General features: G+C 42.0%; 1 protein-coding gene across 1 annotated transcript; it reads left to right on the top strand.

Moving 5' to 3' along the window:
* Nucleotides 1-6981: 6981 nt before the first annotated feature.
* LOC129843489 (zinc finger protein OZF-like) lies at nt 6982-11848 on the top strand. The gene is made up of 3 exons (XM_055912231.1): nt 6982-7173; nt 9167-9388; nt 9517-11848. The coding sequence occupies exon 3, from the start codon at nt 9593-9595 to the stop codon at nt 11060-11062; it is 1470 nt and encodes a 489-aa protein (XP_055768206.1). The 5' UTR covers nt 6982-7173; nt 9167-9388; nt 9517-9592; the 3' UTR covers nt 11063-11848.
* Nucleotides 11849-12910: the final 1062 nt, after the last annotated feature.

Genomic DNA, 12910 nt, shown 5'->3' with positions numbered 1-12910 from the left:
AAGTAACAGATGTTACTGTTGTCGTGATCGTTGATATGTTGACTCCTAATAATACCAATGATGGAATGTTACTGTCGCCGGGATCGTTGATATGTTGACTCCTAATAATACCAATGATGGAATGTTACTGTCGCCGGGATCGTTGATATGTTGACTCCTAATAATACCAATGATGGAATGTTACTGTCGTCGGGATTGTTGATGTGTTGACTCCTAATAATACCAATGATGGAATGTTACTGTCGCCGGGATTGTTGATATGTTGACTCCTAATAATACCAATGATGGAATGTTACTGTCGCCGGGATTGTTGATGTGTTGACTCCTAATAATACTAATGATGGAATGTTACTGTCGCCGGGATTGTTGATATGTTGACTCCTAATAATACTAATGATGGAATGTCTCAGTATGACGATAAGTAGAGTTATGGTTTTTGTTATCCTTCAGTGGAATGCCAGAAGCCTTTTTGCTAACTGTTCAGGAGTTTAAAGAAATGTGTAATAGATTTAGAGATCAAACCTGATGTGAAATGTGTTCGAGAAACATGGCTTAGACCACATCTTGATTGCATTGTTCCTGGTTATTGTTTAATCAGATCTGATATATCAACTGTTCCTAAGGGAAGGTCTTGTATATCGACATATAACTGTCCCATCTGATATATCAACTGGACAGGGTGGCGGGTCTGCTACGTTCCTGAGGGAAGGTCTTGTATATCGACATATAACTGTCAAATCTGATATATCAACTGGACAGGGTGGCGGGTCTGCTACGTTCCTGAGGGAAGGTCTTGTATATCGACATATAACTGTCAAATCTGATATATCAACTGGACAGGGTGGCGGGTCTGCTACGTTCCTGAGGGAAGGTCTTGTATATCGACATATAACTGTTCCCATCTGATATATCAACTGGACAGGGTGGCGGGTTTGCTACGTTCCTAAGGGAAGGTCTTGTATATCGACATATAACTGTCAAATCTGATATATCAACTGGACAGGGTGGCGGGTCTGCTACGTTCCTGAGGGAAGGTCTTGTATATCGACATATAACTGTCCTATCTGATATATCAACTGGACAGGGTGGTGGGTCTGCTACGTTCCTAAGGGAAGGTCTTGTATATCGACATATAACTGTCTCGTCTGATATATCAACTGGACAGGGTGGCGGGTCTGCTACGTTCCTAAGGGAAGGTCTTGTATATCGACATATAACTGTCCTATCTGATATATCAACTGGACAGGGTGGCGGGTCTGCTACGTTCCTAAGGGAAGGTCTTGTATATCGACATATAACTGTCCCATCTGAAAAACAATGTGTGATGGTGGAAAATCTACAGTGCAGGTTGTAATATTAAGTTACAACATTTTTTTTTACAACCCATGTCGTCAACGATCTGTAGCGATGTTTGACAAAATATCAGGAGGATTGGTCTCTAGGGAGATATGGTCTGGTGACTTTAATGCACCTAGTAATATTAATTAAGTTACAACATTTTTTTTTACAACCCATGTCGTCAACGATCTGTAGCGATGTTTGATGAAATATCAGGAGGATTGGTCTCTAGGGAGATATGGTCTGGTGACTTTAATGCACCTAGTAATATTAATTAACCTGTCTAGGACTGGGGTGCCGCTAGCGGCACACCCCCCCCACCCCCACTGAAAAGGCAGAGCCGCGAAATTCAAAAAAAATATTTTTTTTAAATATTTAACTTTCACACATTAAAGTCCAATACAGCTAATGAAAGACACAGATCTTGTGAATCCAGCCAACATGTCCGATTTTTAAAATGTTTTACAGGGAAGACACAATATGTAAAGATGTAAATCTATTAGCTAAAAACACATTAGCATAATCCACCATCTTTACTTTGTCCACCAACAACAGTAGCTATCACCAATTCGGCTAAACTAAGATATTGATAGCCCCTAACCAAGAAAAAAACTCATCAGATGACAGTCTGATAACATATTTATGGTATAGGATAGGTTTTGTTAGAAAAATGTGCATATTTCAGGTAGATGGCATAGGTTACAATTGCACCCACCGTCACAAATGGACTAGAATAATTACAATGAGCAACGTGTTTACCTAACTACTAATCATCAAACATTTCGTAAAAATACACAGCATACACTAATCGAAAGACACAGATCCTGTGAATACAGACAATATTTCAGATTTTCTAAGTGTCTTACAGCGAAAACACAATAAATCGTTATATTAGCATAGCACATGTGCAAACATTACCCCAGCATTGATTCTAGCCAAAGAGAGCGATAACGTAAACATCGCCAAAATATATTAATTTTTTCACTAACCTTCTCAGAATTCTTCAGATGACACTCCTGTAACATCACATTACAACATACATATACAGTTTGTTCGAAAATGTGCATATTTAGCCACCAAAATCATGGTTAGACAATGAGAAAAGTAGCCCAGCTGGTGAGAAAATGTTCGTGCGCCATATTAGACAGTGATCTAGTCGTATACATAAATACTCATAAACGTGACTAAAAAATATAGGGTGGACAGCGATTGATAGACAATTTAATTCTTAATACAATCGCGGAATTACATTTTTTAAATTATCCTTACTTTTCAATACAGTTTGCGCCAAGCGAAGCTAAGTCAAAAAAAATGGCGTCCTAAGCCACTAACATTTTTCGACAGAAACACGATTTATCATAATAAATTGTTCCTACTTTGAGCTGTTCTTCCATCAGAATCTTGGGCGAAGCATCCTTTCTTGGGTATAATCGTCTTTTGGTGGAAAGCTGTCCTCTTGCCATGTGGAAATGCCAACTGCGTTCGGCATGAACTGGAAGCGTGCCCAGAGATTCACAGCGTCTCAGAAATAAATGTCCCAAAATCGCACTAAACGGATATAAATTGCTATAAAACGCTTTAAATTAACTACCTTGTGATGTTTTTAACTCCTATAACGAGTAGAAATATGACCGGAGAAATATAACTGGCTTCACTAGTGCTTGGAAAAACAGTGGGTCGGTATCCTCCGCGCGCATGACGCACCAAGAAAAGAGCTCCTACATACAGGGTTTTTTCATTTATAGTGCCTGTGACTGTGCAATCGACACCATTCAAATCGTCATCACGTAAAGGCATCCAGGGGAAGACGTAAGCAGTGTCCATATACTCATAGGAATAACAGTGGCCTTAAAACTGACTCCAGAACAGAGGCCAAAATTTCTGAAATCTGACTCCATGTCAGGGAAATTGCTGTAGAATGAGTTCTGTTCCACTTAGAGACAAAATTTCAACTCCTATAGAAACTATAGACTGTTTTCTATCCAATAATAATAATAATAATATGCATATTGTACGATCAAGAATTTTGTAGGAAGCCGTTTCAAAAATTACACGATTACCATAAATAGTGACAACAGCACCCCCTAGCCTTAACAGGTTTTAAGTTACAACATTTTTTTTTACAACCCATGTCGTCAACGATCTGTAGCGATGTTTGACGAAATATCAGGAGGATTTGTCTCTAGGGAGATATGGTCTGGTGACTTTAATGCACCTAGTAGTTTATGGGAAAGCACACATACAGATGCTAATGCTCTTGAATTATTTGTTACTTTTATTTCTTATTTTTTTTACTTAACACGTAGTTTTTCTTAAAACTGCATTGTTGGTTAAGAGCTTTTAAGTAAGCATTTCACTGTAAAGGTCTACACCTGTTGTAATCGTCGCTGGCGACAAATACAATTGGATTTGTTTTGATTAAATGGTACTATTGTGGAAGATATGATGGATACAAGAGCATTAGTGTGTCATAACGATGGATGTGGTGCAAGAGTTGATGTTGTTACAGGGGTTACATCCTGCCTGGACCTCACAACTGGCTTCTAACTAACAAGCATTTCGCTACCCCCCCCACAATAACATCTGCTGAACACGTGTATGTGACCGATACAATTTGATTTGAACTCTATTGCCATCTATGTGTGAATGTGATGTAATGGATGAATATGCCGTTGGAAGCAATAATTTCCTGATTTTGTGATGTTGACTTTGATGTCAATATTCCAGATAGTGTTACCATTCAGAAGATGGTGATTTCACAAAGCAGACTGGGAGAAGTTTGGTGGTTATTGCTTAAAGTCTGTTTGGACAGTTAGTCTTTAGCGAGACTGGTTGATGTACACTACCGTTCAAAAGGTTTGGGGTCACTTAGAAATTTCCTTGTTTTTGGCTGGCCTTCTAGGCAGAGATGCAAAGCAAAAGCCATATCTCAGACTGGCCAATAAAAATGTAATATTAAGATGGGCAAAATATCAGAGACACTGGACAGAGGAACTCTGCCTAGAAGGACAGCATCCCGGAGTCGCCTCTTCACTGTTGACGTTGAGACTGGTGTTTTTCGGGTACTATTTAATGAAGCTGCTAGCCACGTCACGGCCACGTCGCGGACACCGACGTCTTGCTTCCAGACAAACTAAACACCTTCTTTGCCCGCTTCGAGGATAATACAGTGCCACCAATGTGACCCGCTACCAAGGACTGTGGGCTCTCCTTCTCCGTGGCAAACGTGAGTAAGACATTTAAAAGTGTTACAGCGGACATATTCAATTTCTCCCTATCCCAGTCAGCTGTCTCCACATGCTTCAAGATAGCCACCATTGTTCCTGTACCCAAGAATGCAAAGGTAACTGAACTAAATGACTATCGCCCCGCAGCACTCACTTCTGTCATCATGAAGTGCTTTGAGAGACTAGTCAAGCATCATATCACCTCCACCTTACCTGTCACCCTAGACCCACTTCAATTTGCTTACCGCCCCTATAGGTCAACAGACGATGCAATTGGCATCACACTGCACACTGCCCTATCCCATCAGGACAAGAGGAATACCTATGTAAGAATGCTGTTCATTGACTATAGCTGAGCATTCAACACCATAGTACCCTCATCATTAAGCTTGAGGACCTGGGTCTCAACCCCACCCTGTACGATGGGGTACTGGACTTCCTGGCGGGCCGCCCCCCAGGTGGTGAATGTAGGAAACAACATCTCCACTTCGCTGATCCTCAACACTGGGGCCCCACAAGGGTGCGTGCTCAGCCCCCTCCTGTACTCCCTGTTCACCCATGACTGCGTGGTCATGCACGCCTCCAACTCAATCATCAAGTTTGCAGACGACACTACAGTGGTAGGCTTGATTACCAACAACGACGAAACAGCCTACAGGGAGGAGGTGAGGGCTCTCGGAGTGTGGTGTCAGGAAAATAACCTCTCACTCAACGTCAACAAAACAAAGGAGATGATCGTGGACTTCAGGAAAAGGCAGAGGGGGCAACCCCCTATCCACATCAACGAGCCCAATCTAAATCAATGGGACAGCAGTGGAGAAGGTAGAAAGTTTTAAGTTCCTCGGTGTACATATCACTGAAACTCTGAAATGGTTCACCCACACAGACAGTGTGGTGAAGAAGGAGCAACAGCGCCTCTTCAACCTCAGGAGGCTGAAGAAATGTGTCTTGTCACCTAAAACCCTCACAAACATTTACAGATGCACAATTGAGAGCACCTTGTCGGGCTGTATCACCGCCTGGTACGGTAACTGCACCGCCCACAACCGCAGGGCTCTCCAGAGGGTGGTGCGGACTGCACAACGCATCCCCGTGGGCAAACTACCTGCCCTCCAGGACACCTACAGCACCCAATGTCACAGGAAGGTCAAAAAGATCATCAAGGACAACTACCCGGTTGTATATATTGTATTCTATACTATCTATTGCATCTTGCCTATACCGCTCTGACATTGCTCATCCATATATTTATATATTTTTATTCCTTACTTAGATTTGTTTGTATTAGGTATTTGTTGTGGAATTGTTAGATATTACTTGTTAGATATCGCTGCACTGTAAGAACTAGAAGCACAAGCATTTTGCTACACTCGCAATAACATCTGCTAACCATGTATATTATATTAATACAATTTTATTTTATTTTATTAGCAACACAGGTGTGAGATTTTAAATGCTTATGTTAATGTGTATAAGAAAAGAGATACTGTTGACTCTTCTTTGGATGTCGATTTGAGACGTGTTCAGGGCTTAACAGGCTGTGGATATACAGCCCCAGGTCAGCATCAGTTGATTTTACCAGACAATCAACATCTGTATGTGCCTTACTAGTGGAGGCAGGTGAGATGCCTTTTGGATATACGGCTTAATTTTTTATTATTATACTATGCTCATATTCTCTGTCTGAATTTAATAGTTTAGAATTTGGTCAATCTAATAGGAGTGACCCACTATTGGTGGTATTCATGTTATTATGGAGAATTGAGAGAATGTGTGTATTAGTGAGATTCTGCTGGGTCCCAACACATTTGGGTGTGGAAGGAAATGAAATTCTAGACCAGTTAGCCAAAAGAGTTTTGAAATGAGGTATAATTGATATTAATGTTCCACTGGGTAGAGGTGAGACCAAATGTAAGATCAGAGACATTTTGATAGATGTGTGACAGAAGAGATGGGACTCTGAGCCCAAGGGCCGGCATTCATATGCCCTCCAAAGAAAGGTTGTGGACCAAGATGCAAAGGAAGAGGTGGTGTTTGCTCGATTGCGCTTTGGACATTGTACATTGAACTCGTCATTACATCTGTTTTGCAAGCATGTGAATGGTTTGTGTCTCGAGTGTATGGTCGATGAAACGATGGAGTATGTGTTGTTATATTGTTGTAAGCGTGTTTAAGAGAGGGACAGATTGAAATATAGGGTCATTGAGGTTGGATGAGGTTGGAAGAGATTTTGGGGATGTGGGAGGGTCTATTAGAAGCTAGTAGGCTCTTTTTTATTTTCTCAGAAATACTGAGTTAGGTAGGAGGATTTTGAAATGTTGTAAACCGTGATTTATCACACACTCCAGCACAGTAGGTGGCGGCATGCACCTTTAACGTTGGTTTGCGACCGCCATTACATCATCGAAGAAGTGGCCATAGGAAAGCGGAAGTCACGTCGCTTCCGGCCTACTCTGGCGATTCTTCACCAAATATTCTGTGCTGGGCATACTTTATACTCTCGATCTTTAAAGTACATCGATAAACTGACCTCAGAGCAACGACAATCCAATCTCAACGAAAGTAATGGTCATCCCGTGGAAACGTTGGACTTGGCCTTCTACCTCTGGTGAGTTAGCATGCTATCGTTAGCTAACCAGCTAGCTGTAAGTTAATAAATAGGCAGCGCCAACTCAATTAATATTTGTGGTAAACTTATGTGACTTTGCTGGACGCGTCTTTATTGAATAGTGGAAGGTTTATTTGTGTCTTAATCAAGTAAAGTTAACGTTTTTTAAATGTTGTATTATACACGTATGATAATAATGTTCTAGAGACGATTTGATGAATTACGTCACGAAATGAGATGCGTTCCCTTAAAATGGTTCCCTACAGACACAACTTTTTAGATATTAGAACATGGCTACACAGAATACAGTAGATGGTATTATATAAATAACATCCATGGTGCTCTCTTTATAACACCCTAAAATACTGCCTAAAACACCCTAAAATACTGGATACATTCAGTAACATAATTAGAATATTCATGTTCAATTTGGGGTAGGTGTTGCTCAATATTAGACTAAAGGAGTCTAACGTTACTCAATAGTCCAGGAACCTTACATCTTCTGTTTTTAAAGGGTAAATTGTCTCTGGAAGCCAAAAAGAGACAAATACTACATATACATGTGAATCGATGCTCAATTGCGGTACGGTTCTAGAAACAAATCTCTAGACTTTCATATCACATCAAAATAATTTCACAAATGCGAAATACATACTTACTGTTTTAACCGGTTACGTTTGTGTCTTCCGTCTTCCCGTTTACACACAGGTGTTCGGAGATGCATATAGCTAATTGGCGCATGTAGTCCACGCTGTCTTCCGTATGTTTTCTGTAAACACATGCTGTGACATGGCGATATGGCCGTGTGGGAACACAAACCCTATAAAGGTGTGCATCAATTTAACCTTTTTATTTTATTATTTCTCGCTGATATGAAAGATAAGGTCCTTATGCTTCCAAAACCTTACCGCAAGTGTTGTGTGTTAATGTTCAGACCAAGCATCGGGGCTATTAACAAAACTCCCCTGTACAGAAGATGCCTTCATCCAATTACTCTTATGTGTAATGCAACTGAGAGTCAGGATCAAGGGCTAGGGTAGGTGCAACTAAGACCCCAAAAAATGACAAGGGTTTCAGTAGGAGGACTAACTGGTGTCTCCAAGTGGCCACACACCTCTTCAATGTGTGCTCAGTTACTAAGTCATCTCATTGCACTTTGACTCAACGAAAGGCCATCATCTTCAAGGTGTTTTTTTTTTAAAGCTTTCCTAGCTTTGCCATTGAGGAACTGAAGCAAGCACTTGTAGTTTTTTTTGGTTTGGAACCCAGCCCTGCATCTCCATCTTCACCCTGCATCTCCAAGATGCTTATATGAATGACATCAGAGCGGTATTTATTCTAATCCTTAACGTCTCAGAACACATTGAGTCCTCTTGATCTACAGCATTCCCCTTACTCAGACGACACAATGCGCAGGTAGCCTAGTGGTTAGAGCGTTGGACTAGTAACCGGAAGGTTGCAAGATCGAATCCCCGAGCTGACAAGGTAAAAATCTGTCTTTCTGCCCCCAAGGCAGTTCCTAGGCCGTCATTGAAAATAAGAATTTGTTCTTAACTGACTTGCCTAGTTTATAAAGGTAACATTTAAAAAAATTAGCAGGAGGGATGGGGGTAAGATCTTGTTGTGTGTGTGTGGTGCTCACGTTTTATAGCGTCTATCAGTTGAACCTCATACAGCGCTGAGCTCTGACATCATGTATAGAATGTTACTGTACAGCCACTGCGTTCCAATGTATTCCCTTATCAGTGACCTAATCTGCCATTTTCAACCCGTTTACGGGCTACAGTGTAAAGTGTTGAAATCAATAGCCTCTAAATATAAATGTTATATAAACATACAATCTACATAAAAAGCATCCATTGATATTACAACAGCATGTTGGTTTCACATCAAAAGTTGAAATGCTGTGGAAATATTCAATCGGTAACGTGTGATCAGTAAGCATCAAAGTATTGGATGTATATATTTTGACACTATATTTCTTCTACTACAGGTCATCAAAAGTGTATGGACTTCCTGCTGCCTTCTTCTACAGGTCATCTAAAGTGTATGGACTTCCTGCTGTATTCTACTACAGGTCATCTAAAGTGTATGGACTTCCTGCTGTCTTCTACTACAGGTCATCTAAAGTGTATGGACTTCCTGCTGTCTTCTACTACAGGTCATCTAAAGTGTATGGGCTTCCTGCTGTCTTCTACTACAGGTCATCTAAAGTGTATGGACTTCCTGCTGTCTTCTACAGTTAATTTACTTCCTGCTGTCTTATATTACAGGTCATCTAAAGTGTATGGGCTTCCTGCTGTCTTCTACAGTTAATTTACTTCCTGCTGTCTTCTATTACAGGTCATCTAAAGTGTATGGACGTCCTGCTCTCTTTCCATTGACTGCATTGCCGTTGTTGCCACATGAGCAGGACAACATGAGTCGAAAGAGGGACAAGCTGTTGGATGGACTGGAACAGAGTTTATACACTCTAACCAAGGACAACTTATGTTACCTGTGCGTTCGTTGTGGAATAGGCTCCAAGGATAGGTTCAAAGGTAAAGAAAACAGTGAACGCACGCTGCGGCGTCAAATCATGGAGGAAATCTGGGAAAATGAGGATTCAAAGTCTTGGTTACTCCAACTGAAAGAGGACATCCGAGGTGTACAGGAGGATGCTAGACATGTAACCATGAGCTCCAGTGCATCGAGCAGCGTGTCCTCGAGTCCCAGCCAGTCTGATGGTGATGGGGACGCTGCAGACTGCCATGAAGCTGGGAAGCCTCGACAGTTGGAAGTGACTCAGCGAACACACACTGGACAGAATCCTTACAGCTGTAATCAGTGTGGGAAGACATTCACTCAGTCAGGAAGCCTGGCAACTCATCTGAGAACACACACTGGAGAGAAACCTCATAGCTGTGATGTATGTGGGAAGACTTTTAACGTAGCCTTCAATCTGAACCGACACCAGCGAATACACACTGGAGAGAAACCCTACAGCTGTGAGAAGTGTGGGAAGAGCTTTTCTCAGTTAGGACTACTGGCCAGCCACCGTCGTTCGCACACAGGTGAGAAACCGTATGTCTGTGATCAGTGTGGGCAGAGCTTTGTCAATCCGGGATCCCTGTCAAAGCACAAGCGAAAACTACATGCAGGAGAGAAGCCTTATAGCTGTGCGGATTGTGGGAAGAGTTTCTTTGAATCACATACCCTGGCTAACCATCGGCGGACACACACAGGAGAGAAGCCTTATAGCTGTGATCTATGTGGGAAAAGTTTCGCTCTGTCAGGAACCCTGATTAAACATAAGCTGACTCATACAGGAGAGAAACCGTACTGTTGTGACCAGTGTGGGAAGAGCTTCCGTGAATCAGGAAGGTTGAAAGTTCACCAGAGAATGCACACTGGAGAGAAACCTTATGGCTGTGATCAATGTGGGAAGAAATTTGGTCATTCGCAACACCTGAAAGAACACCTGCGAACGCACACAGGAGAGAAGCCATTTAGCTGTGCTCAGTGTGAGAGGAAATTCACTCAACCACAACACCTGAAATCACACATGAGAACACACACTGGAGAGAAGCCGTTTGTCTGTGATCAGTGTGAGAAGAGATTCGCTCATTCACAACAATTCAAAGCACACATGCGAATGCACACTGGAGAGAAACCTCATATCTGCGATCAGTGTGAGAAGAAATTTGCTCATTCACAACACTTGAAGGATCACATGCGAACACACACAGGAGAGAAGCCATACATCTGTGGAGAGTGTGGAAAGAGCTTTGCTAGAACAGGAACATTGAAAGTGCACCAGAAATCACACGCAGCAGGTGAAGTGTGTACAGATCTGCCTCCCCAGCAGCAGTTCCAGAACCCTCAAATAAATCTGAACAGCCCAAAGTAACAGAACCCTCGATTAAACTCTGAACAGCACAAAGTTCCAGATCCATCTCCCTCCCCCGGGATCAGTTACAGAACCCTCCATAAACTCAGAAAAGTTCCGCTGCCGGACTCCTCTAGCACTAGGCAATTATGACACCTATCTGTTATATATATGCGGTAAAGAGGTCAATGGAACTCGACCAAAACTATAGAAATGCCATGGGGGAAAGATCCCGAATCTCCTCATGGTCACCTCACTATATGTTGAGGTAGAAATCAGAGTATAATGCTTGTATGGATGTCAACCCCCAACACATGTTCATGTCATCATCACCAAATCAACTGCATTATAGTAACAAAAGGACTTTGACTGCCATCAACGATTTGTGTATGCTACAAGCTCATGAGAACAGGAGTTAGCATTTTAGCAGTTACATCTTCTTAAAACAGGAAAAGGGACAACTTCAAAAATGTTATGCAGAGGAAACAGACAAATATATCGAAACCGGACTTCAGTAACCACTCTGTGGGCCTATTATATTACATAAATCATATAACTGATTTGACGAATATATCCACTTGGTTAGATCAGATGTGTTGAATGTGAGCCAATGACGACGTCACAGCGTCCTGAGTTCCATTGACCTCTTTTCCCTCATCTCTGCCTGAATCCAGCTCTACAGATTCTGAATTCAGTTTTAATAGATGAAATACTAACTTTTTATTGTTTTCCCCAATAGAAAATGTTTTTTTTTTTTTTAATTGAGGTGTGGTCAGAAATTGAATAAAATAGCCTCATGTACTTTTATCTGCTTTAAGATGACTTAAGACACTGTGTACAGAAACATTGGTTCATTCAAATCATTGAGTTACATGGAGTGTGCGTGACCTTTTATTGTTTTGACTCCTCAGTTCAGTCACAGTTAAATCTTGGTACCACACCTAATATTTATTAATGCATTTTATACTTGTACATTTCCCTATGTGAATCACACCGTTGTTGTAAAAGAACCACCTCATTCTATGTGAAGACTAGATACCTGTTAGAGATGACATCAACTACCACCACCCTGAGGCATATAACACAGAGAGAGAGAGAGAGTTCGGCCATGTTTTAGAACAGCTACCATGTTAATGCCTTTATTCAGCTATGGGAGAAGGAGGAGCTCTCAGAACGTTTAGACAGAACTACACTGGGAGAAGGAGGAGCTCTCAGAACGTTCAGACAGAACTACACTGGGAGAAGGAGGAGCTCTCAGAACGTTTAGACAGAACTACACTGGGAGAAGGAGGAGCTCTCAGAACGTTCAGACAGAACTACACTGGGAGAAGGAGGAGCTCTCAGAACGTTTAGACAGAACTACACTGGGAGAAGGAGGAGCTCTCAGAACGTTTAGACAGAACTACACTGGGAGAAGGAGGAGCTCTCAGAACGTTCAGACAGAACTACACTGGGAGAAGGAGGAGCTCTCAGAACGTTCAGACAGAACTACACTGGGAGAAGGAGGAGCTCTCAGAACGTTCAGACAGAACTACACTGGGAGAAGGAGGAGCTCTCAGAACGTTTAGACAGAACTACACTGGGAGAAGGAGGAGCTCTCAGAACGTTCAGACAGAACTACACTGGGAGAAGGAGGAGCTCTCAGAACGTTCAGACAGAACTACACTGGGAGAAGGAGGAGCTCTCAGAACGTTCAGACAGAACTACACTGGGAGAAGGAGGAGCTCTCAGAACGTTTAGACAGAACTACACTGGGAGAAGGAGGAGCTCTCAGAACGTTCAGACAGAACTACACTGGGAGAAGGAGCTCTCAGAACGTTCAGACAGAACTACACTGGGAGAAGGAGGAGCTCTCAGAACGTTTAGACA

This window comes from Salvelinus fontinalis, unplaced genomic scaffold (assembly GCF_029448725.1).
Source record: "Salvelinus fontinalis isolate EN_2023a unplaced genomic scaffold, ASM2944872v1 scaffold_0144, whole genome shotgun sequence".
Classification (NCBI taxonomy): Eukaryota; Metazoa; Chordata; class Actinopteri; order Salmoniformes; family Salmonidae; genus Salvelinus; species Salvelinus fontinalis.
This window is presented reverse-complemented; position numbering and strand designations above follow the sequence as displayed.

What these genes read in the sequence shown, in the direction of transcription:
- LOC129843489 (XM_055912231.1), top strand. Translation starts at nt 9,593, where the DNA reads ATGAGTCGAAAGAGGGACAAGCTGTTGGATGGACTGGAACAGAGTTTA.